The 24761-nt window shown below is 63.8% G+C and overlaps 4 protein-coding genes across 13 annotated transcripts; 2 read left to right on the forward strand and 2 right to left on the reverse strand.

Annotated features, from left to right (window-relative positions):
* Positions 1-919: 919 nt before the first annotated feature.
* RRP12 (ribosomal RNA processing 12 homolog) lies at positions 920-12170 on the reverse strand. Of its 3 annotated transcripts, XM_075717616.1 has the most exons (34): positions 12017-12170; positions 10834-11069; positions 10655-10738; positions 10332-10408; positions 10042-10147; positions 9751-9867; positions 9498-9636; positions 9054-9181; positions 8649-8747; positions 8477-8568; positions 8288-8399; positions 8029-8126; positions 7786-7900; positions 7385-7527; positions 6833-6954; positions 6615-6679; positions 6342-6504; positions 6088-6242; positions 5640-5707; positions 5350-5443; positions 4984-5142; positions 4790-4870; positions 4599-4704; positions 4348-4455; positions 4091-4248; positions 3643-3734; positions 3373-3531; positions 3058-3230; positions 2804-2920; positions 2421-2470; positions 2061-2136; positions 1737-1804; positions 1226-1308; positions 920-1022 (listed from the first exon to the last, which is right to left on the reverse strand). In XM_075717616.1, the coding sequence occupies exons 1-34, from the start codon at positions 12153-12155 to the stop codon at positions 920-922; spliced, it is 3885 nt and encodes a 1294-aa protein (XP_075573731.1). In that variant the 5' UTR covers positions 12156-12170. The 3 variants fall into 3 exon arrangements, with proteins under 3 accessions (XP_075573731.1, XP_075573732.1, XP_075573733.1); XM_075717617.1 differs by lacking the exons at positions 10042-10147; positions 10332-10408 and having other exon boundaries at positions 12017-12155; XM_075717618.1 differs by lacking the exons at positions 9751-9867; positions 10042-10147; positions 10332-10408 and having other exon boundaries at positions 12017-12155.
* A 569-nt stretch (positions 12171-12739) lies between these two features.
* PGAM1 (phosphoglycerate mutase 1) lies at positions 12740-14524 on the forward strand. The gene is made up of 4 exons (XM_075717351.1): positions 12740-12878; positions 13252-13526; positions 14031-14211; positions 14310-14524. The coding sequence occupies exons 1-4, from the start codon at positions 12740-12742 to the stop codon at positions 14477-14479; spliced, it is 765 nt and encodes a 254-aa protein (XP_075573466.1). The 3' UTR covers positions 14480-14524.
* A 1460-nt stretch (positions 14525-15984) lies between these two features.
* On the reverse strand, positions 15985-18459 carry EXOSC1 (exosome component 1). Of its 4 annotated transcripts, XM_075717352.1 has the most exons (8): positions 18428-18459; positions 17950-18065; positions 17685-17759; positions 16954-17042; positions 16688-16721; positions 16505-16555; positions 16324-16408; positions 15985-16180 (listed from the first exon to the last, which is right to left on the reverse strand). In XM_075717352.1, the coding sequence occupies exons 1-8, from the start codon at positions 18456-18458 to the stop codon at positions 16074-16076; spliced, it is 588 nt and encodes a 195-aa protein (XP_075573467.1). In that variant the 5' UTR covers position 18459; the 3' UTR covers positions 15985-16073. The 4 variants fall into 4 exon arrangements, with proteins under 4 accessions (XP_075573467.1, XP_075573468.1, XP_075573469.1 ...); XM_075717353.1 differs by lacking the exon at positions 17685-17759; XM_075717354.1 differs by lacking the exons at positions 16324-16408; positions 16505-16555 and having other exon boundaries at positions 15985-16183; positions 16684-16721.
* Positions 18460-21045: 2586 nt separating this feature from the next.
* ZDHHC16 (zDHHC palmitoyltransferase 16) lies at positions 21046-24622 on the forward strand. Of its 5 annotated transcripts, none has more exons than XM_075717835.1 (10): positions 21046-21261; positions 21489-21683; positions 21928-22016; positions 22221-22249; positions 22455-22588; positions 22817-22864; positions 23454-23539; positions 23842-23965; positions 24040-24110; positions 24479-24622. In XM_075717835.1, the coding sequence occupies exons 1-10, from the start codon at positions 21058-21060 to the stop codon at positions 24591-24593; spliced, it is 1095 nt and encodes a 364-aa protein (XP_075573950.1). In that variant the 5' UTR covers positions 21046-21057; the 3' UTR covers positions 24594-24622. The 5 variants fall into 5 exon arrangements, with proteins under 5 accessions (XP_075573950.1, XP_075573952.1, XP_075573951.1 ...); XM_075717837.1 differs by having other exon boundaries at positions 23896-23965; XM_075717836.1 differs by lacking the exon at positions 22817-22864.
* Positions 24623-24761: the final 139 nt, after the last annotated feature.

The raw sequence follows: 24761 nt of genomic DNA on the forward strand, positions 1-24761 counted from the left end.
AGCAGAGGAAAGTGCTCTTCTCAGGTCTCATGGATAAGGGAAAGGGCAAGGCATGAAGGTTTGCAGTAGCAGTTTTCCAGCCAATCTGAAGAAATTTGCAGCAAACTGTTCTGCCCCGCAACCAGGCACGGCTGATACAAGAAAAACAAGAGGCAGGACCGAAAACAGTGGCAGCCAAATGGCAGACACTCCCCCATGGCACAGATCCCCAGGCTGAGACCCAGTTCATCTAGGAGATGCTGCTGCCAAGAGGGAGTTTGTATAAGGAAGCTGGTTGTAGCAAAGGACTTTTCACCATCTCTGGCTTCTCTCTTTGGCCAACCCCATTACTCAGCCCTACTGCGTGTCTGCCAGGAGGGCATGGGACACGGGCAGCGCCTTGCTGCTCTGTACCGCAGCGTTGCTCCTGGCAGCCCCCAAGCAAGCCCCACGCAGGGGACAGGGCTCCGGCCCCACATCCCAAGCCGATGCAGGCGTGACCCCATGGGGCACAACGCTGCAGCGGCAGAAGGACCCGCTGCACTGGGGCAGTGGGCAGAGCACAGGGGACGGGGTGTGCACAGCTTTTAAGGGAAGGAAAGGAGGAATCTGGGCTGGGTAGGAACAGTGAATATTTATCAATATAGAGAATTCATTACACATTGCTTGCTCTCTCTCATACACACACACACACACACCCCCCCACCCACCCCCCTGCACCAGGCACCCAGCAACATCCTCCAAGAGCAGAAGGGCAGGGCTTGGGCCAAGAGTCCGTAATACAATGGAGTGGCTTCCCAGCGAGTCTCAAACAGATGCCGGTCATCTCCTGTAGAGAAGCTCCCCCTGCCCCACTCACAAAACCCCCGTCCCCCGCTGCCCAGAAGCCGCAGGGCGTTGTCCATCCTTGGGCAGGTGCAGGCAGAGCACCTGAGGCTCCTCAGGGGCGCTGGGCCTTCAGACGTTTCCTGCGGCCAGCCTTGGCCCCACGCTGGGCACCCTTCATCAGGCCCTTGAACTGGCCCTGCATTTTCGCCCGCTTCCTGGAGGGAGGAAGGAGCAGGAGGCTGGGTTAGTGCGGGCACTGGGCACAGCCGATGCACAGGGATGCTCCAAGCTCCGCAAGGAGTGGTGCAGAGGCTGGCAGGGAGTTCCCTGACCCACAAAAAAAGTAACAACAAAAAGCAGGATCAAACCCGTGTTTTGGCCCCATTCCCCACCCTGTGCCCTTCCCGGCTAGTCTCACCTTTTGTTGAGTCTAGCTCTGTTCAGGGGGATGTAGGCGTAGGGGTCGAGCTGGCCCTTCTTCTTCACATCGCCTTTGCCTTTCTGTGGGAGATAGTGACATGGGAGAAGATGCAGCACCAGGGGAGATGCATGTGTCCTGTTCTGGTACAACCCTGGCACCCGGGCACCCCAAAGACTATGTTGTAGTGGGGTGCCAGCTGAGCACATGGCCCTTGGAGCTGATTTCCCACCCAGATGATGCTATGGACACCTGCTTTGAGCAGTGAAGAGCAACTGGCCACAGCAAGGGTAGGACCAGGACTCCAAGATGGACCGGAAATGTTCACAGGTACTAAGTGTTTGGCAACTCCTCTTGGAGCAAAGATTTATCGCCTCCAGCCTTAGCATTGCTGGACCAGACCCTCAGCAAACGCCCAGTGCTTCCTGCCCCCCAGGCCAGCAGCAATCCTACCCCAGCAGAGCCCCAGGCATCTCCCTACCCAAACTCTGCGACCCCCCAGGTCCCTCACCTTGGATCTGTACTCCGCACCGAAGGCTGGCTCCTTGTCCAGCTGCCGGTGGATCCCAGAGCCTCCAGCTGGAAAACAGGGAACGTGTGTTGAAAAGGGGCCCCAGGGCTCCCCCTTCCCATTTCCTATGCTAGAATGCACCAGGGCTGGGGAAGCTGTTACTGGTTTTGCCTCCAGCTCTTGGGTGTGAGGACAGCGGAGAAGGGTTACCATTTCCCGTGAGCAAAGACCTCTGCTCCCACTGTCCTGCAGCAGCCCATTAAGATGGTTGCGTGGTTCTGGTCCCCTGGGAAGCCCCAGACCGGGCACAGGCGAAGGACTTACCTCTGTACTGAGGGTAGGTGCCGTCGGGTTCCTCATCATCTGGCTCTTCTCTGAACCGACGCTTCTGGTTTTTCTTCTGCAGAAGAAGGCAGTAGGGACCTTGTAGCTGGCTTGTCCTCACAGTTCTGCCCTCCCACGGACTCCTGACCTGCTTCCTCCCATGGGGGCCCAGAGACCTTCCAGAGTACCTGTGCACATCCCCTGCCCCAGCCAGCCTCCCGCACCCCTCCAAGCAGCTGGTGCATGCCCGGTGGCCCCACCGCCCTCTTGGGCAGAACTGCAGCTGCCGCGGCACAGGCAGGGGTTTGGCACAGCCAAGTTCCCCCAGCATCTCCTCGGAACCACGAGCCCTGTACTCACACTGCGGAGACCCACATCTTGCAGCACGTCTGCCATCTCCTCGTCTGCTCCTACGGCACAGGGCAAGAGGGTCAGTGCAGGATGCGGGTGCAGGAGAGACCCTGTACTGTGCCAGCCCCCAGAGCAGGCTGCAGGAGCAAGGTGCCCCTGCCAAACTGGCACTGGTGGCCATGTCCCCTTCCAGCCCCCTCCTGGCGATGGAAGGGGGTGCCTCCCCTGGGTGGCAGTGGCCCAGAGGAGACCCACTGTGTGTGACACAAGGTCGCACCAACCCCTGCCGCTTCCACCCACATCCCTCCCCAAGCTCCCACATACAGGTGGCAGGCAGAAAAACAGAGTACAAGAGCAAGTCTAGCGTGCCCCCCCACCAGCCCAGGCAGTACCTTTGGCTTCATCACCGTCCACCTCCTCCTCCTCTTCATGGATGATCAGGCGCCCGTCCTCAGACACCTGGAAGTTGTGGCTCACTCCTCTGGAACGCCTGGGGCCTGGCTTGGTGGCTGCTCACAGAGAGGTGCGTCAGGGTCTCCAAAGGACCCATTCCCGGGGCAGTCGTACCCCGAGAGCCCCTGTGCATCACACCAGCTCCCCGCCCCATCCATCCCACCCCAACCACATCCGAAGCTCCGCTCCTCACCCAGCACCCGCTGGGACACGTTGGGGTCCAGGAAGTTGAGGGGCTCATCCTCTTCCCCTTCCTTCAGCCAGGCCTGCCCCTTCTGCCGTGCTTGCTTCCTCCACTCCTTGCTCCGCTGCCGTTCCTCCTCTTCCTCCTCCTCGTCCTCTGAGTCAGCCAGGATCTCCTCCATGCTGGTCAAAGGCAGAGAGGATGATGGAAATGGAATAAACCCAGGGGTGCAGACCCACAGCGCACAGCAACCCCAGTGCTGGAGATGTCCCCATCCCCAGATCCAAAGGAGCTGCTCCTTCTTCACCCCTGGCCAATCTTTACCTGTCTCCTCTGGGCTGTGCCGGTGGTGCCTCCTCTTCATCTGTATCCGCAGCCGCCTGCCTCAGGGCGCGCTGCTTGCGGCTCCGGCTTTCCGCCTTGCGGATGTTCACCAGCACCTTGTGGTACTCGGCCGGCAGCAGTCCCTTCACCAGCTCGAAGCTGAGGAGCACACAGAGAGTGGTCAGTGCCCACCTCCTCCCGCACCGCTTCCCAGGAGCTCCCCCGCTGCCGCTGCACAGGTCCAGCGTGACCCAGGAGCCCCCAGCTCACCCAAACTTGCGGATGAACTTGGTGAAGAGGTTTCGCAGCTTCATACGGAAGTGGCGTCTCATGTCATCCGAAAGGTTCCCCACAGCCTCCAGCTGCCAGGACAGAGACCCTGAAGACCAAAGCACCCCTGCCCCGGGCACCCGGCCGCCCACCCTTCCCCTGCACGGCCACCTTGCTCACCCTGCTGCCGTGTCCCCACACCCACCCCAGGCAGGGCCGTGGGGAGCTCTCCCTGCTTGGCAGGGCCAGTTCACAGGGGTTCTCTGGCAGGTCCATGCCAGCATTCGGGAGAGGGACCTCCTCACTGCCTTCTCAGCCACAGAGGATCAAGGTTGTGCCCCTGGCTCCCGGGCAGAAGCAGGGTGCAGCTGGAGATGCCCCCAGCTGCCCAAGGCAGCCCGAGCTCTGCCCTGCCATTGTCCTCAGGGCACCCTGCGTGGGATCTCACCATCTCCTGGACGTGCTTGGCCAGCAGCTTGGTGTCAACCAGCAGCAGCGTGACCTTGATGAAGCCCAGGGCTGCCTTCACCACGTCCCGCGTGCGGGAGGCCAACAGCAGGCAGACGTTCTGCAGGAGCTGCTCCACCACGCTCAGCTCCAGGTGATCTGCAACCATGGCAAGGCTCAGCCACAGCTGGCTTCCTCAGCACCCACCTTCACCGGAGGGTGCTGCCTCGTCCCCCCAGCCCTCCTGCTCCTGCTCACCTTTGAACTCAAAGAACAGGCGGGTCAGTGCCAGCACTGTGCAGCTGATCATGGTGACCGAGCCTGTGAGCCCCGCGTAGACCAGGAGCAGGAACCGCTGCATGGCCTCTAAAGGAGGGGAATGATTCAGGCCCCCACTTGCCCCCAGCCCAGCAGCATGCCTGGCGTGTTTCAGCGGGGTGCTGGGCTTGGGTCTGATCCCCCTGGGGCCAGAGCAGCTGTGGGGCTGAGTAAGTGGAACAGGAGCTCACCTTGGGGGGTGGGCCCAAAGCGGATGAAGGCATGAGCCATCTCCACGAGCAGCACGAAGGCGTTCTTGCGGGCCCCCACTGACACCTCCTTGGTGCAGAGGATGACCTGGAGGCACATGGGCATATCATAACCCTGCTGTCCCCCCTGCCATAGCCAGAATCAGCTGCGTCCCCCCAGGGACCACACTCACCTCTGGGACCAGGGCAGTGATGAAGGGCTCATGCTCTGCGGAGAGCTGCTTCACGATGTGGAACAGGCACTTCAGCCGGGGCTGGGGAAAGAAACAGCCCAGCGCTGGTACAACCAGGGACACACACCTGGCTGCCCCCACCCCATCCCCTTCTGGCAGGGGACGAGCTCAGCCACCGCAGCCCTTGCTCTCACCCTCTTGGCCGGGGACGCCGCACTTTTGAGCGAGTCCAGCAGTGCTGCCTGCAGATCTGGCAGGTGGGAGCGGATGAAGGCCTGGCAGGGGGCATGGGGAGCGGCACACACCTCCTCCAGCACGCGGTACGCCTTCTTCTGCATGCTGCGCTCCTTGCTCTGCGGGGACAGCCAACACGTCCCTGCCGTCAGGGCAGCACCTCGCCACGGTGTCTGAAGGGACCCCCGCAGCACTCCACGGCACCCAGCAAAGACCTGTCCCCTACAGCAGCTGCTCAGCCCCCCAGAGTGTGGGTCCAAGCTGGCAGCAAGCAGAAGGTGCCCCCCTGCACCCCCTGCGCCTGTCGGGGCTAGGGTCCAACTCACCTGGAGAGAAGGCTGGATGGTGCGGTACAGGGAGCCCAGGGACTGCTCATCAGCATAGGGTGCCATTGCCACCACCAGGTCCAGGATGGAGAGTCTGCAGCAGAGAAGGACATGCAGGTGGGTAACTGCAGCATCACTAACACTGCCCAGCCAAGCTGGGACTCTGGCTGCGAGTCTCATCGGATGCACGAGGGTGGCACATCCCACACGGGACAGTACAAGTGCCCTAGCGCTGCTCACCAGGAGGAAGCTCGCAGCTTTACTCATTAGCACCAGCCCCTGGGTGTTACCTGGCAAACTCAGAGCTCTCAGGACTGGTCAGCTTCTCGCTGGCTTTCTGCAGGAACCCACACACCATCTGCAGGACAGGCACACAGAGCAGGATCAGTACTGACTGAAAGGAGCGCTTTTTCAGGAGTTTGCAATCCACCTGGCAAACACCTTGCCACAGGACTTTGTGGAGACCAGAAGCACCAGCAGGCCCAAAAAGAGCTGGGCAAATTCCCAAAGGGCTCACACACAGTGTGCCAGGTGTGGCTGCAAGACTGGGAAATCCCAGACTGCTGGCTGGGAAGGGCTCCCTCCCCGTGAGGGCAGGGAATAGCTGCTCTCTGCCCAGCTTCTTTCTTCCTGTCCTCTCCAGTCAGGCACCCACCACAGCCCCATCAAACTGGGTCCGGCTGGGAGACGCTGGCCTGAGCCAGCACAGCCGGCCCCACTGCCCCAGGCTCCCCTCACCTGGGGGTCGGTGATGGTCAGATAAGCACGGACAGTGTCCAGCACAGAGCGGCGCTGAGCGCTGCTGCCCCCATCTTCCTCGGGCTGGCTGTACACGTTGAACAGGATGGGCAAGAAATTTTTGGCAAAGCGACCCACTTCTGCCCGCTCCGCATCTGGGGAGAGGATGACAAAGGTGTGCAGATCAGCGTCCCCCCTCTCCAGGTCACTGCAGGGGACAGGGACCCACCACGAGGGTCTGTCCCCCCCCCAACCTGTCTCGCATCCTTTGTGGATGAGGGTGCGCAAGGCCTGGCACACGGTGGGGCGCAGGTCCGGGCGCTCGCTGATGGCCATGCCCAGGGTGCGGGCCAGCCCCTTGAAGGCCCCCAGCACGTCCGTGGGGTGGGTGCAGAAGCCAGGCAGCAGGGTCCAGACCTGGAAAGCAAAGGGAGAGGTGGGAGGCCAGCACCCTTTGCCCAAGTCACTGCTCCCCAGCCTGGCACTGCAGATACTCCACGGCCCAGCTCCCAGGCACTCCTCGTTACCTGCCACTGCAGCGTGTCATAGATCTTGGCCTCCACGCTCTTCCCAGCCTGGGTAAACTCCAAGGCTGCAAAAGAGAAGGGGGAGATGAGCAGAGCAGCAGAGGTAGCAAAGCCCTGCCTCACCCCACGGAGGGAAGGGACGTCCCACTGAGCACCCTGGCACTCCCAGGAGCCCAGGACCGCACCAGCTGAGACCCCTGCCATGCTACCCTCCTCACCTCTGCTTTTCAGGGTGGCCGCCAAGGGCAAGAAGTAGCTGGTGAAGAAGCCGAGACGCGCACCCTGCACGTAGTCCCGCAGCACTGGCAGGAGCCAGCTGCGGGGGAAATCCAGCGTCTCCCTGTGGAAGGAAGGCACAGGTCAGGGAAGAGTGGGGCACTGCTGGCATCAGCCCCTGGGGCACCCCCGCCCAGCCCCAAAGCTGGGCACAGGGAGGCTCGGCAGAGCCAAACACCCCCAGCACCACATGGAGACTGAACAGGAATGTAACAAACAGCTGCAAAATTGTCACCATCACAGACAGACTGGCAGCTGGTCATCTCCCAGTATGAGAACTGGGGGGAAACAGAGAAAGTACGAGCCAAAGAAAGCAAAGGGATAGCACTCTGCTAAGGGTGCTGCAGGCACTGGTCATTTGCACTGGCTCATGCAGAAATCAGAAAAGGTGCAGATAAGAAAGGTGCAAGAGGAAAACGGTTTCTCAGCTGGAGACCCGTGTCCTCTGCTGCTGGGAGCGGACGCAGGACCTGCTACCCCATGGCTGTACTCACTCCTTGCCGTCGATCTCCAGGGGCACAGCTTCCAGCAGCACCTCGGGGCCCATGGCACTCACGGCAGCCCCCACCGCCTGGTCCACTTCAGCAGTGTAGGGGAAGTGTGGGGAGAGACGTAGGTCACACAGGGACCGGAGACACTGCGCGGACAGGGCAGGACGGTCACAGAGGAGCCACAAAGGCAGGTCCGGCACGTGTCACTCACTATGCCTGCCCAGGGATGCCAGCTGCCCTGCATGCCCCCATGCCAAGTCCCAGAGCTGCGCAGACCCTGCCCACACAGAGGGCACTGGGATGGCCCCACTCTGCAGCTGGAGAGGGCAACGCAGCCCAGGCAGCAGCACAGCCACCCCACCTGCCTCTGCAGATTAGCCTGACACCCTCCCAGCCTGGCTCACCTTCCTCATGATGGGGTGGCATTGCTTCCCACACGTCTCAAAGAAGACCTCCAGCACCCGCAGCACCTCGTCCCACGCTGCATGGAAACGATACGTCAGGCCCTCCTCCACAGACCTGGAAAGGAGAGAAGAGAGGGTCACGCTGGCAGGGACTGACCCAGCACTGATCAGGGACCGGGTAGAGGCTGCCCAGAGCTCAGCCAGACCCATGGGGACAGCCTCTCCCACAACGTCGTTCATCACCTGAACATCTTGCACAGATGGGCAGCAGGGGCTGGGGCAGATGCAGAGATGGTGCCCAGGTCATCCATGTGAGGAGCGACGCACTCACTCAGAAGGGTCTGTAAGGACAAACAGGGAACATAGGGCAGCAGTGGACCGTGGACCCCCACCCTGGCAGGCACAGAGGGGCACACCACCCTCCAGCAAGTCCCAAACCCCCAGGCAGAGCCCCCCACGAGGACCAGGGAAGCCAAGCAGATGAGGCTGCCATGCACAGTACCTCCAGGGTCTGCGCCGCTGCCGCCACCACCTGGGAGTGTGGGGAGAGGAAGCAGTTCATGGAGGCCGAGAAGAGCCGGGGCAGGTGAGCCCAGCACAGGTCCTTCTGCAGCCTGGAGAAGAGAGACCGGACAGGTGAGAGACCGACATGCCGCCTCCTCCCCTGCCCAGCCGTGGCCCCTGCCTGCACCTGCCCAGGTTGACGTGTGCCCGCTCCATGGTGGACAGCCAGGTCAGCAGCGGCTGCAGGTCACTTGTGCTGGGCACGTAGTCATAGAGAGCCTGGGGAAACAGAGGCTGGGTGGGTGGGCGCCGCAGCACTGCCAGCCCCATCCCTCCCTGCACCGGCGCCCCACACTCACGGTGATGATTTGGGCGTTGAGCTCGGCTGGCAGGCAGGCCACGCTGGCCTGGGCGCTGAAGAGGCTGTGGAAGGCTTGCATGGCACACGCCGTCACCAGCTGCAAAGGACATGGTGTCAAGAGGGGGTGCTCCATGACGGGCGGCACACCTTTGCACCCTCTGCCCCCCCTACCCCAAATAAGGCTCTGCCTGGGGAAGCCCAGTGCTGCTGCGACTGCACCCTGTCTTCAGCCTCCCTCTTCCACAGCAGGCAGGCCAGCAAGACCAGCTGCCCCAGGCTCCTCCACATTTGCATCCTGCATTTCCAGGCTCCCAGCCAGCAGCCAAGGGGGTTCAAGCCCTTCCAGGGCGCAGCCGAGGGGGAATGGGGCTGCCCTTGACATCCACGGTGCAGGGACACTTACCACGTGGCTGAGGGTCATGACTCGGAGCAAGGTCTCGCAGCAAGTCTTCACCATGGCCGCAGGGAAGCAGGGCAGCAGGTCCCGCAGCAGGGCGAGGATGTGCAGGGTGGTGGTCGCCTCTTTGGTGCCTGTGGGAGCAGAGCAGCACCTGAGCCCATGGCACCCCATGGCAAAGCCCTGCCTGAGGCAAAGCCCCTGTGACAGCACTGGGGCTGACCCGCAGAGCTCAGGTGAACATCACCCGGCAACTTCTGGGAAGAGCAGAGCAACAGACAGGTGGCTGAGGGCCCTCCAAAACACTTAAGGTGCCCCAGCGGCATCTTATACCCTCCCCATCAATCCAGGGTGCTGCACCCTCCCCTCTTCCCTTCAAGTCCTTATTCTCCCACAGCTGCAGGACCCCCCCCCACTCTGCTGCAGATTCCTTGCTCCAGCGCCCCACACCTCCAGCTTTTTCGATCTCCCGCACGCAGAACTTGGCGGTGGAGGGTGCCGCGGGGTGATGCTCAGGGGCTGCATCTCCAAACATGAACTCGCTGCCCCTCAGGACAGAGCACACGCCGTACTGCGCCGCTTTCCGCACCTGGGGGAAGGAGAGCCCAGGTGGGTGGAAGCCACAGACCCTGGGGGCACAGCCAGCTCCAGAAATGAGCCCCAAAGACAAAATCATCCCTTGCCAAGGGCACCAGGAGCTCACCTTGGGCTTCGTATGAACACAGAAGCTCAGCAAGCCATGATAGACCTGGAGGGTGACAGGGTAGCTCCAGGCTGCCAAGTCCTGCTTCCGCAGGAGTGTGGCCAAGCAAGACAGGACCTACAAGGGAGCAGCAGGGGTGTTAGCATCACCCCACACAGACACCCCCCTCATTGCAGTGGCCTCAGGTCGAGCACCCAGCACGACCCTACAACAGCAGCCTTGACCCCAGCTCTCAGCAGACCCCCCTGCCACATCAGAGCCAGCACAGCTGGCTGCCTCTTGGCTACTCACCCATCGCAGGGCAGAGGTGGAGCTGCTGCAGGCCTGCGAGGACACAATACCCATGAAGGCTTTTGAGGCATCTGAGAACTTTTTTATGAGCACAGGGCTTGGGACCCTGCCAGGAGAAGGGGGTACGTCAGCAGTGTGAGGAGCAGGCAGCCGGTGGCACTCTCGCAGGGAACTGCATCCCCAGCCCACCCTGGTTGGGTCATTTCCCCAGCCTGGCAAGGGGGACAGCGCCAGCCCCTCTTCCTTGATGGGGCCAGGCAGCTGTCCCCACTCCTTTGCCAGCCGCTCACCGCTTTAGGACGAGGTTGAGCAGGTAGGCGACAGCAGCCAGCGACTCGGGGGACTCCACCGCCTCCAGCGTGGTCATCTGGAAACAGAGGAGGGGTGAGTGAGGGGAAGTGAGGGTTTGCACCAGGCCAGCCCTTCCCCATCCTGAAGCCTTGGGGAGTGGGGGCAGAGAAACCAGGAGCAGCCCAGCAGCATCTTTTCTGGAGAAGGACATCCAGGGCCTTGGCTACGAGCACAGCATGTTCCACCGCCACCGCTCCTGAGAGCACATCCAGGCTGCCAACAGCAGCTCCCCTCACGCCTCCTCCCCACAACCATCACTCACCAGTGCGCCAAAGTACTCCGTCTCGCTCTCCTTGCCCCCCTGCGAGCGGATCACCTCCGTCACGGCCGCCAGCACAGCACAGATCTACAAGCAGCAAGCGGAGCAGGTCAGCACACTCAGCCTCACCTCCAGGGGGGGCATCCCCACTGGACCCCACCTAGCCCTGCTCCTCCCCATACCTCTTTGTGAGCGGCAGAGTTGGACTCCCAGAAGCGCTGCACCTTGCTGAAGGTGACGTTGGTGCAGTCACTCAGCCCGCTCAGGAAGGTACCGGAGGACTTCTCTGTGGCAGCCTCACCAGCATCATCCTCCTCCATATGGAGCTGAGCGCTGTCACTCGGCCGCTCCAAACGCAGGGACCCCGACTGCAGCTCATTGTGCAGCTTCACCGCATCCACCGTCAAGTTGCTTTTCTCTGCCGGGGTGAACGGGTACGCTCAGAATCATGAAGTCGCATTGCTCTGCCATTCACCCCAAAACCCCCCCACGCTCTCCCTCCTTCCCCTCCCAGCCTGACCAGCTTGGCTGGAACTCATCTCCAGCACAAGGGACACGGATGCCGCTTCCTCCTGATGGAAGAAAGCACAGTGATAACTGGAGAGTGCTCACAATTCCTGTGAAAACAAACAGGGCACTGTCCAGCCATCTCCTCTGATGGAGGAGAGCATCACACCCTCACAAACACGTCCTGGCATACGAAGGCTTCAACCCTGAGGTGGTCGGTGTGCTCTGCCCCATTTATCTTCTTCCACCTGAAGCCCTGGCAACCAGACAGCCAAGGCACAGGCTTCGCATCCCTCTCAGTCACAGACACGGGCTTGCAAACAGCTGCAAGAGCACAGTTGCGCACTGCAAGAGGCATTTTTCCATCTGCAGGAGAAAGATCTCCTTGGCCAACAGCAGCCAGGGCTGTGAAACTCCAGCCCCTCGCAGACCGCGATGCTCTGGGGTTTGCCTTCTCCATCGTGCAGCCCTCTGAACGAGAGTCTCTGTCGTGTTCCTCTCTGTGCCGGACGCCGCAGCTGCACTTACAGGCACGGCCATGGGCTTTTGGGAGCCGGAATCGCTCGGGCCATGAGCCTGCCGGGACAGCACGTACCCCGGCGGCTGCGGGCGGGGCCTCGCACCGGGACCGGCAGGGTGACAGGCATTGCTGTCGGCCGTGCTCCGTTCCGCCTCCACCGGCCCGGTGTCACGGTGAAGGTAACGAGGCCACACTCGTTACGCCGCGGACCCAAAGGCTCGCCCCGCAGCCCCCCCGCGCCCCCGGAGCCCCCGCCGGGAAGGGCCGGGCACAGGCAGGGAGCTGCCCGCACCGCGCCCCTGCCCGCACCGCGCCCCTGCCCGCCTCCCTGCCCTCACCCGCGGGCCGGCTGCAGAAGCGGCTGCGGGCGGCCAGGCGGTGCTGGCGGGTCTCAGGGTTGCAGTCGCTGCTGTGGCCCTTCCGCCACCGCTTCAGCTTGGCGCCGGCGCCCGAGCGGAGCCGCCCGCTCCGCGCCATGCTGGAACCGGCTCCACGTGCCGCCGCGCCGCGCCACGCCCCACTCCCCTTCCGCTTCCGGCGCCTGCCGCCATCTTGAGTGAGGGCACCGCTGCCCTCAGCGGTGGTAGCCTCCTAGCGGGGCGGGTGGGGAGCGGTGTCGGCGAAGCGAAGCGGGGTCGCGCCCGGTTGGGGCTTGGATGGGAGACAGGCGGGGCCTAGGGGCAGCCGTCAGCGAGAGAGGCTGTCTGACGCCCCCTGCAGGGGGAGAACGCACCGCCGCTGCCGCACCCGTATGGAACCGTTCACACCGAGCCCGCAGCCGGGTCGGCGCCCGGTACGGGTGAGCAGCCACGATGGGTTACTGCGTGCGCATTACGGCGTGGTGACGTCACGGCCCTGAAGGTCGCGCCGCCCTTCGCAGCCGCGCCATGCGCTACGTGCGCCTCCTCCCGCCCGCCGCTGTGCGCATGCGCGCCAGCCCCCCCCCTTGCAGCGCGGGGAGGGGCGGGGCGGCGCGGCGCCGGCAGCGTCAGTCTCGTGCGGCAGCAGCGTGAGGAGAGAGAGCGCGCGCCCCGAGCTCCCCTCAGCCCCGCTCCTCCGCCATGGCCGCCTACCGCCTCGTCCTCGTCCGCCACGGCGAGAGCGCCTGGAACCTGGAGAACCGCTTCAGCGGTTGGTACGATGCCGATCTCAGCCCCGCCGGTCAGCAAGAGGCGCGGCGCGGCGGCGAGGCCCTCCGAGGTACGGGTGACCGGTAAAAGGGGGTGGGGGCTGCTGTGAGGGGGGGTTGCGGCCTACTGCGGCCGCCTCGGGCCTGATGGGGGTGGTTTTGGGGCCCTCCGATGCCGGGGGGAGGGCCTCCGCTGCCGGGGGCTCCAGTACCGAGGGGAGAGCCTCAGGTACCGGGTGGGGGGGGCGGGGCGGTTCTCTGGTACCGGTCGTGTCCCCGCCGCCGCGGCCGGCGCCCTTAGGATGGGCCGGCAGCGGCGGCGACGCGACCGGTACCAGCGTGGTGAGGCCGCCGCCCTTGGCCCCTCACTGGTTGCGTAAGTCTCGGCACTCACCTCCCCGGCCCCCCCCCCCCCCCCCCCCCCTTTTCTCCGGTCTTTTCCAGATGCCGGCTACGAGTTCGACATTTGCTTCACCTCGGTACAGAAACGGGCCATCCGTACCCTCTGGACCGTGCTGGATGCCATCGATCAGATGTGGTTACCCGTTATCCGAACCTGGCGCCTGAACGAGAGGCACTACGGGGCCCTCACCGGTTTGAACAAGGCTGAGACGGCAGCAAAGCATGGCGAGGCGCAGGTGAAGATCTGGAGGCGCTCGTATGACATCCCTCCACCTCCCATGCAGTCCGATCACCCCTTCTACAGCACTATTAGCAAGGTAAGGCCCGTTGCTCTTCATCTGCCTGGCCGGGAAGCTCCTACATGCCATCTTAGGTCCCTGCAACGTGGTCTGGCTTCCTCCACGAGGTCTCTGCCTCTGTTGCAGGAGCTAGGACTGTCATGCATGGTGCTGGCTGGTGTTGGGCTGAGTTTGTCCTGCTCCCTCCCTGGGGAGTTGAACCCCTGGGCATCGTACAGACAGATTCAAAGCACAAGGGATGATACCTTTGTTAATTATTAGTCCTGTGACCTGTGTGTGGATGTTTGCTCTGGTTTCTTTGCCCAGAGCAAGCAATGTGTGGCTTTCCCTAGGAGGGGCTCAGAGCCCTGACCATAGCTGAGTGCAGCCTCAAACCTCAAAGGCGCTTCCTCACTTCCAAGCCTGGCTTTGCCTACCTGTAGCAGGTCCCCAGGCAGAGACTTTGGGGTGGGGGGATGAAGGCCCTGCCGCCGCCTTCCCACACTGCGTTGGGCTGCTGCGTGAGCGTGGCCGTTCCCCCAGGACCGTCGCTACGCTGACCTGACAGAGGACCAGCTGCCAACCTGCGAGAGCCTGAAAGACACCATCGCCCGGGCTCTGCCCTTCTGGAATGAGGAAATCGTCCCACAGATCAAAGAGGGAAAGCGAGTCCTTATTGCTGCCCACGGCAATAGCCTGCGTGGGATTGTCAAGCACCTGGAAGGTACGTCAGCCCTGCGGGGGTATTGCGGGGGTCTCCCCACTGCCCTGGCTGGCACTGTGCGAGCAGGGCCACGAGTGACAGTGTCTCTCTGTCTGCAGGCATGTCGGAAGAGGCCATCATGGAGCTGAACCTGCCCACCGGCATCCCTATCGTCTACGAGCTGGACAAGAACCTGAAACCCGTCAAGCCCATGCAGTTCCTGGGGGATGAGGAGACGGTGCGCAAGGCCATGGAGGCCGTCGCTGCTCAGGGCAAGGTCAAAAAGTGAGGGTGGGCAGCAGGCTAGCACGTAGTAGAGCCCCCCACCGTCCCCCACCCCTCTGTGCACACCCCCCACAGCCATAGAACTTGGAGCTGCGGAGCTGGAGCAGCTCCCCAGGATTAGGCCCATTCCCTCAGGACCAGGCTCCCCTCTGCAGACAGCCTGAGGGCCCGAGGGCAAGGGGCCACACGCGTGGAGGCCAGGTGTGAAGGGCAGCCCTGGCTCTGCCAAATGGCGACCGCACGCCTCTCTGTGCCGAGATCCCAGCCCTCCGGCCTCGTCTGCAGGGGGATGCGCCGAGCAATCCCTCGCCGTGCCAGGCTCCTCCTCTGCTTTGCTTCCCCGGCAGCTCTCGTCACCTGGTTACTGTAGTTTTGTTGCTTTAGTCGTCCCGGGAGCAGTGGGGCAAGCGCAGCACAGGCAGTGACCACGATGGGTACCCCATCCCCTCGTGGGTGTGTGGCACAAGGACCGGGATGCGTGGACACTTGAAAGGGTTGTATTTTGGTGCATGTGGTACAGCACCCAAGGGTGGTACTCACAACTCTGGACCTAGCTCTGCCAGCCCCTGCTTTAACTTATTGCCTTTGGACAAGGGCGAGGGAGGGAGCGGGTCATCTGGAGGTTCATGTCCACCACATACTTCCCCCAGCCGAAGCCCATCCTGGTCCTGCTGGTGAAGCAGGTGCTGTTGTGCCCCATCCCACGTGCGTGTACCCGGCCCTGTCGCTGTGGCCTCCCCCTCTGCCGGCGCCGTGAGCCTGGGCTTGCACGGGGTCAGTGTAACTGTCCGACAATAGCAGCTGTCTTGTTCCAGTTCAATAAAAAGTAATGCGCAATAATGAGGTGTCAGTGCCTTCCTCTGCCACATGCTCAGGGCGTGTGGGGCTCCTTGTGCCACCCCGCACCTCCCTCGGCTCCATGGGCGGGCAGCAGCAGTCGCTGCCGCGCGCAGATGGGGGTGCAGGAGGTGCACTGGGCTCGGGGAGCCAAGCACAGCGCCGCAATCCCTGCGCCCGGTGCTTTGCGGGCTCTGGGTGCGGCACGCCCTCGTCCCCAAAGGCAGGCAGGGCACATGTGGCCGGAGGAGATGCGGCACCCCAGGGCTGAGCGCAGCCACAGCCTGCACCTGTTATCAGCGCGGGGGCAGGGAGACAAGCTCTTCTCTGTGCTTGACACTGATGTGGGGAAACCAACCGGGCGAGGCGCGCGCCTGGAGCCGGCACCGCCCAGCCACAAAGCAGAGCTCTGCTGTTCGCCTCGCTGAGGCAAAGCCGCGGGGTTGTTCCCCTTCCCTGGCAGCGGGCCGGGAACACGTGTTTCCTCCCAGCCGCAGGGCAGGGGAAGCTGTCCCCTGAACAGCCCCGCTGCGGGAGCCACCCCAGCCACACCTCTGGCCCTAACTGAGCAGAGCACAAAGCTCTTGAAAAATATTTATTATCCAAAAAAATAGAAAATCCATCCTGCCAGGGAGGGCCTGGCTGGCCCTTGCAGCCTCTTACACGCGAGGAGGATGCTGGAGCCCAGGGGCTGCTCTGGCCCCACAGCCCCCGGCCTGGCAGCCCCTCGCCCTGCAGGGTCCCCGCACCCTGCAGGGCTGCTAGGTCTGCAGGAACTGGGGCTGCACGCGGGCCACCTTACGGAAGTCCTTGGTGTGTGTCCGCGGGCACTGCATCTCACACCAGCTGATGGGCACCATCTGCACCCCTGGGGAACAAGACGTGCGCGTCAGGGGTTCCCCTTCCCAAAATTGTGTTCCTCCATGTGGAAAGGGAGGAGGCCGCATCAGCTGCCCCTCGGGCGGGGATGAGGCAGAACTGCCCGAGCTGGGCCCCGCGGCCTGTCCCTACCTGCCTCGCTGCGCGCCACCACCACGCCCAGCTCATTCTCCGCCGTGCTCAGCAGGTAGTTGGACTGCGCATCCCCCAGTGAGATCTGGTTAGACAGGGGTTAAGGGAAAGGCCTCCCCGAGGGGCCTCAAGCAATCCCACTGTCCCCGGCAGGCCCTCCCGGCACGAGGGGAAAGGATACGACTTTGGCCAGGACTATGTCACCGGGGCGGAAACTCTTGTACACTTCCACCTGCACAGGAGAGAGCAGGCAAAACTGCACAGCGTGTCGGGGTGCTCATCAGTGGCGGGACAAGTGCCCCCCACCAGCAGAAAGGAGGGGGAGTGGCTGCAGTAGCAGAGTCACCGGCAGAGCCTCACTGACCTTATCTTTCTCTGTGGCTCGAATGTCTTCTCTCCTGAAAAAGGAGATGGAGGGATCTGAGTGCCAGCCAGCAAAGGCGACTCCAGCCCACGGCAGGAGCTGCCCCGGCCTCCCTGGGCCCTTGCCAGGACTTGCTGGACTCCTGCCCGCTGCTCGGGGCACAGCTCCTGCCAGGGTGGCCGGCTGCCCAGAAAAGCCTTCCTCCCCCCTTTGAGGATGGGGTGCTCGGGCACCCCGTCTCACGGGGAACCCAGCCCTCTCCCTACCGTATGGTCCCCCGGAAGGCGGACTTGAGTGGTGTGGAGCCGACATACAGGATGTGCACCTTGGCAAAGCGAGAGTTAATGCTGCAAACCTGCCCGGAGGAGAAGGGGAATCAGTGCCAGCATCAGCCTGCTCTCACCCCAGCGTACCCCACCTCAGGCAGGGAAAGGGCAGGGTGCAGGCAGGACAGGGCTGTATGCAGGGAGCTCGTGTCTCACTCAGCCTCCTCTTCGTCCTCCTTGTGACCAAAGTAGCGGTGGTGGAGGTGGGACAGCCGGCAGTGAGCCAGGCGAGCAAGATGATACTTGTGCAACTCAAGACACGCTCAAGAATAGGGCTGAGACCTGCTGTGACCCTGGTCCTTCTCCCACCATCAGGACCGTAAGGAAACTAGTCCCTGCTCTGTGTCACCCCTTCTCCAAGCTGCCCCAGGCACTGCCCTCCATGCACCCCACCCCAGGAAGAGTTCTGGAAGGGAAAGCAAAGAAAAACCTCCCCTCAGCCTGCCTCAGTCTCGGGGCAGACGACAAGTGCAGGGAATGTCAAGAGGCAGGTGTCCCCCGTACCAGTATCTGGCTTCTTTACGAGCAAGGGACCCAAGGGAGTCATACAGAGGGTGCTAATGAACCCAGGGGCTCCTCATCCCACCCCGTATGTGCGCAGGAACAAAGGTCAGCACAAGGCAGAGAAAAGGCTGTGCAGTTTGGCATCACAGTCCACTCCGGCACCCTACCTTGCATGTTACCACAGCCCCCACGTCGGGCAGGAGCTGGGACTCTGCATCTCTCACCACTGATACGACGGGCAGCTGCAGGGCAGAAGGCACGAGGGTTAGCTCGGGGCACAGCCCGTGCACAGGAGTGCACAGGACCAGGCTCACAGCAGGCACCGGCCAAAGCCCATCGGAGCCCAGTTCCCCAACCAGGAAGGGGCTGCGCAGCCTCGGCGCCCGGCAGCTGGCTCTGGGGAAGGGCAGCGCATGCCGCAGCCACACTCACCCCGCTGTCCTCGCTCCTCTTCTCCAGGCAGCCGGCCAGCGAGGAGAAGATGAAGCCGTGCCGGGTGTAAGTCCCGCTGCCAGCCGTGGCCTCCTCCGTGCTGCACAGCCGCTCGCCTAAGGGACGGGTGCTCAGGGCTGCCGCTGCCAGGGCGCCGGGTGTCCCGGCCCCGCTCCGGGGGTCCCCGGCTCCGCACCGCCCCGGGCACGGTGCCCGCTCCTGGCCAGGCCCATGCGGCGGGGCAGCCCCCCCCCGGCTCAGTCCTTTCCTGCACCCCCCGGGCCAAACCCCCTCCACGCAGCCTCCCCCGTCCACGCAGCCCCCTCCCGCCGCCCCCCGGCTCCAGGCCGCCCTCTCCCGCACTCCTCGCCCGGGCCACCCCCTCCCCTCTCCCGGGCACTCCCCAGCTCCAGGACCCCCCTCTCCTGCCCCGAGCACCCCACCACGGCCTCCCCGAGCCGCCCGGGCCCGCACTCACCGGGGACGCAGTACCGAGCGGGAAGAGCCATGTTCGCTGCCGCAAGCGCACCCCCAGAAAGCCCTCACCCCATTGGTCTCCGGCAGCAAGGCGGCGCTGTGAGCGGCGCGACTATTGGTTCTCCCCCATCCGGCAGGGAGCGGTGGGCGCGCTGCCCTCTGGGAGTTGTAGTCCAGAGCAGACAGAGGGCGCTTCCCGGCATGCTCCGCGCGGCCGGCGCGCAGGCGCAGTGCGCGGGGCGGCAGGCGCTGCCCGTGGGGCCGAGGGCGGCGGGCCGCCGGGCATGGCGGCGGCGGGCGGCGGGGCGCGGGCGGCAGGTCGGCGGCGCCGGACGGGGCTTTTGCTGCGGGGCGTCATGGGCCCGGGGACCTCCCGGGGGCTGGGGGTGCTGTGGGCCTGGACGGGCTGGGAGGCGATGTAGGGGTGCTGTGGGCCTCGGGGCGCTGTGGGCCTGGGGAGGCTGCGGGTGTGGCTGAGCAGGAGGTGCCGTGGGCCTGGGAGGCAGCGGGTGGTCCGCTGTCGCCCTGGGGGTGCTATGGGGTTGGGAGGCAACCGAGGGGATGCTGTGGGCCTGGAGGGGCGGGGGGTGCTGCGGGGCAGGGGATCCCGGGTGTCGTGGGGCTGGATGCAGTGGGCTGAGGGCTTTTTGCTGTTGGTATGGGCAGTCTTCGCGTGATGGGGCTGCGTGCCAGAGGGTGTCTTGGCGCTGTGGGACCGGGGGAGCTGGGCGTTGTGGAGCTGGGTGCCACTGGAGGGTGCCACAGGGCTGGGGTTGGGCGGCTGGACCCGGCAGGAGCAGGGCCCTGGTTGTGCCTGGGGTAGGGCCAAATCTAAGGTGTGTGTCCCCCTGCCCCCGGGCTCTGATGTTGCCTGTGGTCTTGGCTGTGCTGGTGGTTGCTGTCCCACCCCCGTGGGCTCAGTGCCCCACTGAGATGTGGGGAGGGCCATGGGCAGGGGGAGGGCTGGAGCCCCAGCGCCTGACTGGGCCAGGGAGTGTGCATGGCTTTGCTGGAGCCTCAACCCTGTGGCTGTGCCACTGTCTGCAGGCAGGTGCCTGGGGACAGAGGGAGGCCCTGCGCTGGGGCAGGTCAGTGGCTGCCTACTCTGTGGGCTGCCTGCTCAGCAGCTGGCGGCTGTTGTAGGCAAGGAAACCTCTCTGAGGGGCAGGGAGGTGCGGGCTGATCCCAAGACCTGCTGCTGGCTGCAGCATTTTGTCTCTTACCACACTGAAAACACGGGGACAGGTTGCCACCCAAAGGCTGCACAGCAGGAAGTTGTTGCTCCACTTCACACCTCATGTGTTTCAGACAAAAGCTCTTGGCAGAGTCAAGGGGAAATGCGGGAAAGGGGATGGCACTGGGGTTTGCATATCCCACCTCTCCCTTACCAGGCTACAGGAAACCTGGGCAGGAGCCATGCCTGTGATGGGCTGGGGGGTCTGGTGTCCTTGTGTTCAGCTGCTCCCAGCCTTGGGGTCAGTCCCATGCTCGTCTGGCAGGGCAGAGGGGAGCCCTGGCTCCTTTGGACAGCCCATCTGGATGCTGCAGCTCCTGCCCTTACCCTCCTTGCTGCTCCCCGAGGGCACACAGTGGGCACGGCAGCATAGGGAGCCAGTCCCTGCCGGACAGGCTCTGCATCGTGGCACCGTCTCCTAGCACCGTGCCGAGGCCAGCGCTTGGCTCAGGCTCAGAACATGCCTTGGCAGGACCCCGGGGCAGCCCCACTGCTTAATATTGATGGACCCTGTCTGCATGGGGGCCCCAGCCCTGCAGATCATTTTCCTGGCTGCTGGGCCGGCTCAGGTTCCTCCTTGCTCCCAGCATGGCTCTCAGGTGGATGAGGGACTCAGCAGGCAGGGGAGCACTTCACAGCATCACCTCGGCCTGGGGCTGCCCCCGGGCCGTTCCTCTGCTGGCACATGGCATTGTCCAAGGTGGATCCAGGCAAGGGAAAGGGGGAAAGTGTTGGGACTCTTGGACTGGGGCTGTGAGGTTGGGAAGGGTGTCCTCTGCGGTTTGGTCCAGAGGTTGAGGTGAAGGGAAGTAGCATCCAGGCCCTGCTTTTTGGGGGTGAGGAAAGGCACTAGGAGAGGAGGAGTAATCCTGACCCAGCTCCTCCGCATACATTTTGTGCAGATTCCCAAACCTGTTGGAAAAGGCTGGTCCTGGGATTGTGTCTGGAACTGGCCCAGCATCCTGCATGCTTGTGTCTTCTCTGGTTTCCTCTGAGTCAGACTTGCTGTGTCGCTCCCCCGGCCCCCTCCCCACTGGGAAAGATGAGATGGGACCAGAGAGCGTCTGAGCCCAGACACCGAGGGGCCTGTGCCCGCTGCTCCACGCAGAGAGCTGTCCCAGCCACAGTGGTCCTACAGCCCCCAGGAGTCCGGGCTCAGCTCCCCCTGCTCTGCATCCTTTTGCAGGGAGAAGGAGCGGCCCCTGCCCTGCTGTGCAGGCAGGCGTCCGGCAGAGTCGGTGCGGGGAAGCTGCGTGACCGGCATCGGCACATCTGGGAGGGGAGACCCTTCCCAAGGGGCAGCCAGGCAGCGGGGTGGCCTGCCCACACTGAGCTCTTCTCCCCGCAGGCTTGGCGTGGCAGGGATGAGGAGCCGGCAGCAGATGTTTGCGGCGGTGATGCGCCTGCTCCTCAAGTGCCTGCGGCTGGGCCGGCGGCGGCGGTTTAAGCTGGTGCGGCAGGTGGAGCAGCTGTGGCACTACGGGCACCTCTGCCTCCACTCCCTGCTCTACAACTCCTTCACCAACAGCGACGTGGTGCTCGACTCCCTCTTCGAGCCCGTCTACTGGCTGGTGGACCACGTCACCCGGTGGTTCGGTGTGGTGAGTACCCTTGGTGTGGCGAGTACCCTCACCGGGCAGGGTGGCACCCAGCTCTGGGGGCTGGGGCAACTGAGTCTCAGGGCTGCCTGTGCTCTAGGCAGGAAGGGAGTGGGGACCTTCAGCCTGTGGTTCAGATTGGCTTCCTGTGGCCGTATCCTGCCTGTGCCTCTCCCCAGGCAGCAAAGGGCAGGCGCTGCCCGCTCTGGTGACCCGGGCCCCTTTCCCAGGTGTTTGTGGCACTGGTGATCGGGCTGACGAGCTCCATCGTGGCCATCGTGTACATCTGCCTGCTGCCCCTCATCCTGCAGACCTACACGCCTGCCTGGATCTGCTGGCACCTCGCCTACGGACACTGGAACCTCATCATGATCGTCTTCCACTACTACATGGCCATCACCACCTCGCCCGGGCACCCACCGCAGGTGAGGCACCAACCAGCAGCGCAGCCTCTCCCAGCTGGGCCCTGGGGACCAGCTACAGACGGTCACTGGGAACAGCTGAACCAGCCTGGTGGCATCATTGTAGGAGGCCTCCTCCAGATCAGGGCAGTGGGCCTGGGCTGTGCGGGGAGGGGAGGCGGGGGGAGTGCAGGGGAGGTGAGGAGCGTGGGGAGCAGGGGATGGGTGCAGGGCTTGGGTGCACAAATCTCTTCTGACCTGTGCGCAGGCCAAGGACAATCTCACCGGCGTCTCCATCTGCAGGAAATGCATTGCCCCCAAGCCAGCTCGCACCCACCACTGCAGCATCTGCAACAGGTAGGGCTCCCTCCCTCTGCCCACCGCAGCACTTGGGGCAGCCTCTGGGACCCCTCGCTGCGAGACTGGGGCCCCTTCCATCTGCTCTGCTCGCTTCTTGCCTCATCTCTAGCACAGCACGCAGGGCTGGGGGGGGCTGCCTGCCCCTCCCAAACATGGTGCTTGCACTGGCACTGACACTGGCGCCGCTCTCCTCCCTCCCAGGTGCGTGCTGAAGATGGACCACCACTGCCGTATCCTTCTGCAGTACTAACCTGCGGCACTCTCCCGGGGGGAGCCAGCCCTGCTTCCCTCTCCTCTCCCTGCCCTACTCTGCTCCCGAGTCAGCCAGCACGGGGAAGGGTGCTGGGAGCCAGGCCCAGAAGAACCACCCTGGTCCCTGGGGTGGGTTTGGACCCATGGCCCGTCATGGTTACACACCTTTAACCCCAGAGGCAGCCTGGCTAAACAACTGTGTGGGACACTACAACCACCGCTACTTCTTCTCCTTCTGCCTGTTCATGACGATGGGCTGCATCTACTGCAGCATTAGCGGCTGGGAGATGTTCCGGGATGCCTACGCAGCCATCGAGGTGAGCAGGCAGGGCCCGGCCCTCGCTCTGCCGTACACTGAGGCTGCCTGGGCTCCCCAGGCTGAGCTTGCAGAACAATGCTGGGCCAGGCCTGGCCTTGTAGTGACTTCGCTTCCCCTCTCCCTCCTCCTGCGAGGCCCCCGGCTGCCCTGGTCCCGCGGGGGGGTGACGGGGAAGGGCCCCCTCCTCTGAGACACGTAACCGGTGCCCTGTTTTCCATCCCCCTAGAGAATGAAACTGCTTGAGAAGGAGAGACTGCAGGTGGCTGCCAACCAGGTGGGACATCCCTGCCCCCAAGCTGCTCCAGGCAGTGCAGAGCAGAGCTGCTGCAGGCGGGGTCCTGCCTGGGGCCCTGCTCTCAAGGTGCAGCCCCCAGCCAGAACCAGTCCCCGTGCTCGTCTCGTGTGTCAGAGAGCTGGGGCTGGCCGGGCAGCTCTGCCACGGACGCTGCCTCCAGCAGCTTGGGCTCTGCTTCCCTGTGCGCCCAGCTTCCAGGGGCTTTAGCTGGTGGCAGCTGCTTGGCATGTGCTGCTCGGGCCCCGCTCTCCTGGGCAAGCCGCAGCAGCGCATACACATCTCGCCCCGAGCATCAGCTGCGCTGCGCTGCGCTGACCACGGCGCTCCCTGCCCCCTTATCTCCAGCCCACTGCTCTCCCCTGTGTGCCGGCTCTCAGGTGTCTGTCTGTCTCGTGGCTGTCTCAGGCTGCCTCCCCATCACCCTGGCTGTTGTGTTATAGTTCCAGCCACAGTCCTTTCTAGCTGTCCGAGCTCTGCATCAGTGAGGGCTGTAGCAGTTCCCCTATCTGGCTGGCTTCAAGCTATAAAGCAGTTTGGGTAATCCTGTCCCGCTCTGGTCCTCTTTCAGACGTACTACCAGACCCCGCCACCCACCTTCTCTTTCCGCCAGCGAGCTTTCCACAAGAGTGTGGTCTACCTCTGGGTCCTGTGCAGGTAATGGGGCCCAGGGGTTGGGAGGGAGAGTGCTGGTGGAAGCAGCGTGCAGCCCCCTGCCCTGTGACATTGCTCAGCCTCTGCCTCCCCGGGGCTGGGCTGCCTCGCTCTAGCACAGACGTCCCTGCCCTGCCAGCTCTTAGGCCACACAGGAGGAGAGGTTTCAGCTCTGTGTCACAGGGGATTAGATGAGCCCACCCACCTACGCAGCCGTGGGCGCGGGGAGGCAGCCTCAGCCCCACCAGCTGCGGCACCAGGGAAGGAGCACCTGTGTGCAAGCCGCTGTCCCTTGCCGTCCCCAGCTCGGTTGCGTTGGCCCTGGGTGCCCTCACAGTATGGCACGCTGCCCTCATCACCCGTGGGGAAACCAGCATCGAGCGGCACATCAACAAGAAGGAGAGGCAGAGACTGCAGAAGAAAGGCAAGGTGAGCGCAGCCCGCAGAGCGGGAGGGCTGGCCAGGGCAGAGCCAGACGTGATGTGTGTCTCCCTGGCCTGCAGGTCTTCAGGAACCCCTACAGTTATGGCAGCTGGGATAACTGGAAGGTGTTCCTGGGCGTGGACGTGCCAAGGTAAAGCGCCTGCCCGGGAAGGTGGTGGCTCAGCCGCGTGTGGGGGTGCTGGGGCTCTCCTTGGGCAGCTGGGGCAGAGCAGGACAGCAAGCATCCCCTGCTGCGCACGGCTCTGGGCTTTGCGAGGCACAGAGGACCCGGGCATCAGCTGCGTTGTGGCTCCTCAGCCCTGCCTGGTGGCAAGCTCCCGCCCACCGAGCACCCCTCCTCTGCCAAGAGCGAGCTGGCTGAGGAGCTCGGCCATCACAGCAGCTCAGGGACACGGGCTCGCACCCCTCGGTGGTGCCGACAGCCCTGGCTCAGCTCTGTAGAGCTGAGAAGCACCGAGACTTCAGATTTTTGCTACAGCCTCGCTCCTCTCCCCACAGGCACTGGCTCACCCGCGTCCTGCTGCCCTCTCCTCACCTGCCCCATGGGACGGGGCTGAGCTGGGACCTGCCTCCCTGCGTGACCGAGCAGCGCACGCCACTCCTGGCCATCTGAGGCCCGGGTGCTGCAGACGTCCCTCCCCGCAGGCAGGGGAGCGCACAGGCGACCCGCTCTGCCACTGCGGATCCCTTTGGACCAAGTACCGAGGCGGGTGCTGGCATGGATCGCTGACCAAAGCTGGAGCCATGGGAAACTGTTTGGACGGTGTTGGTGCTGGGACGC

This window comes from Pelecanus crispus, chromosome 10 (genome assembly GCF_030463565.1).
Source record: "Pelecanus crispus isolate bPelCri1 chromosome 10, bPelCri1.pri, whole genome shotgun sequence".
In the NCBI taxonomy this organism is placed as follows: Eukaryota; Metazoa; Chordata; class Aves; order Pelecaniformes; family Pelecanidae; genus Pelecanus; species Pelecanus crispus.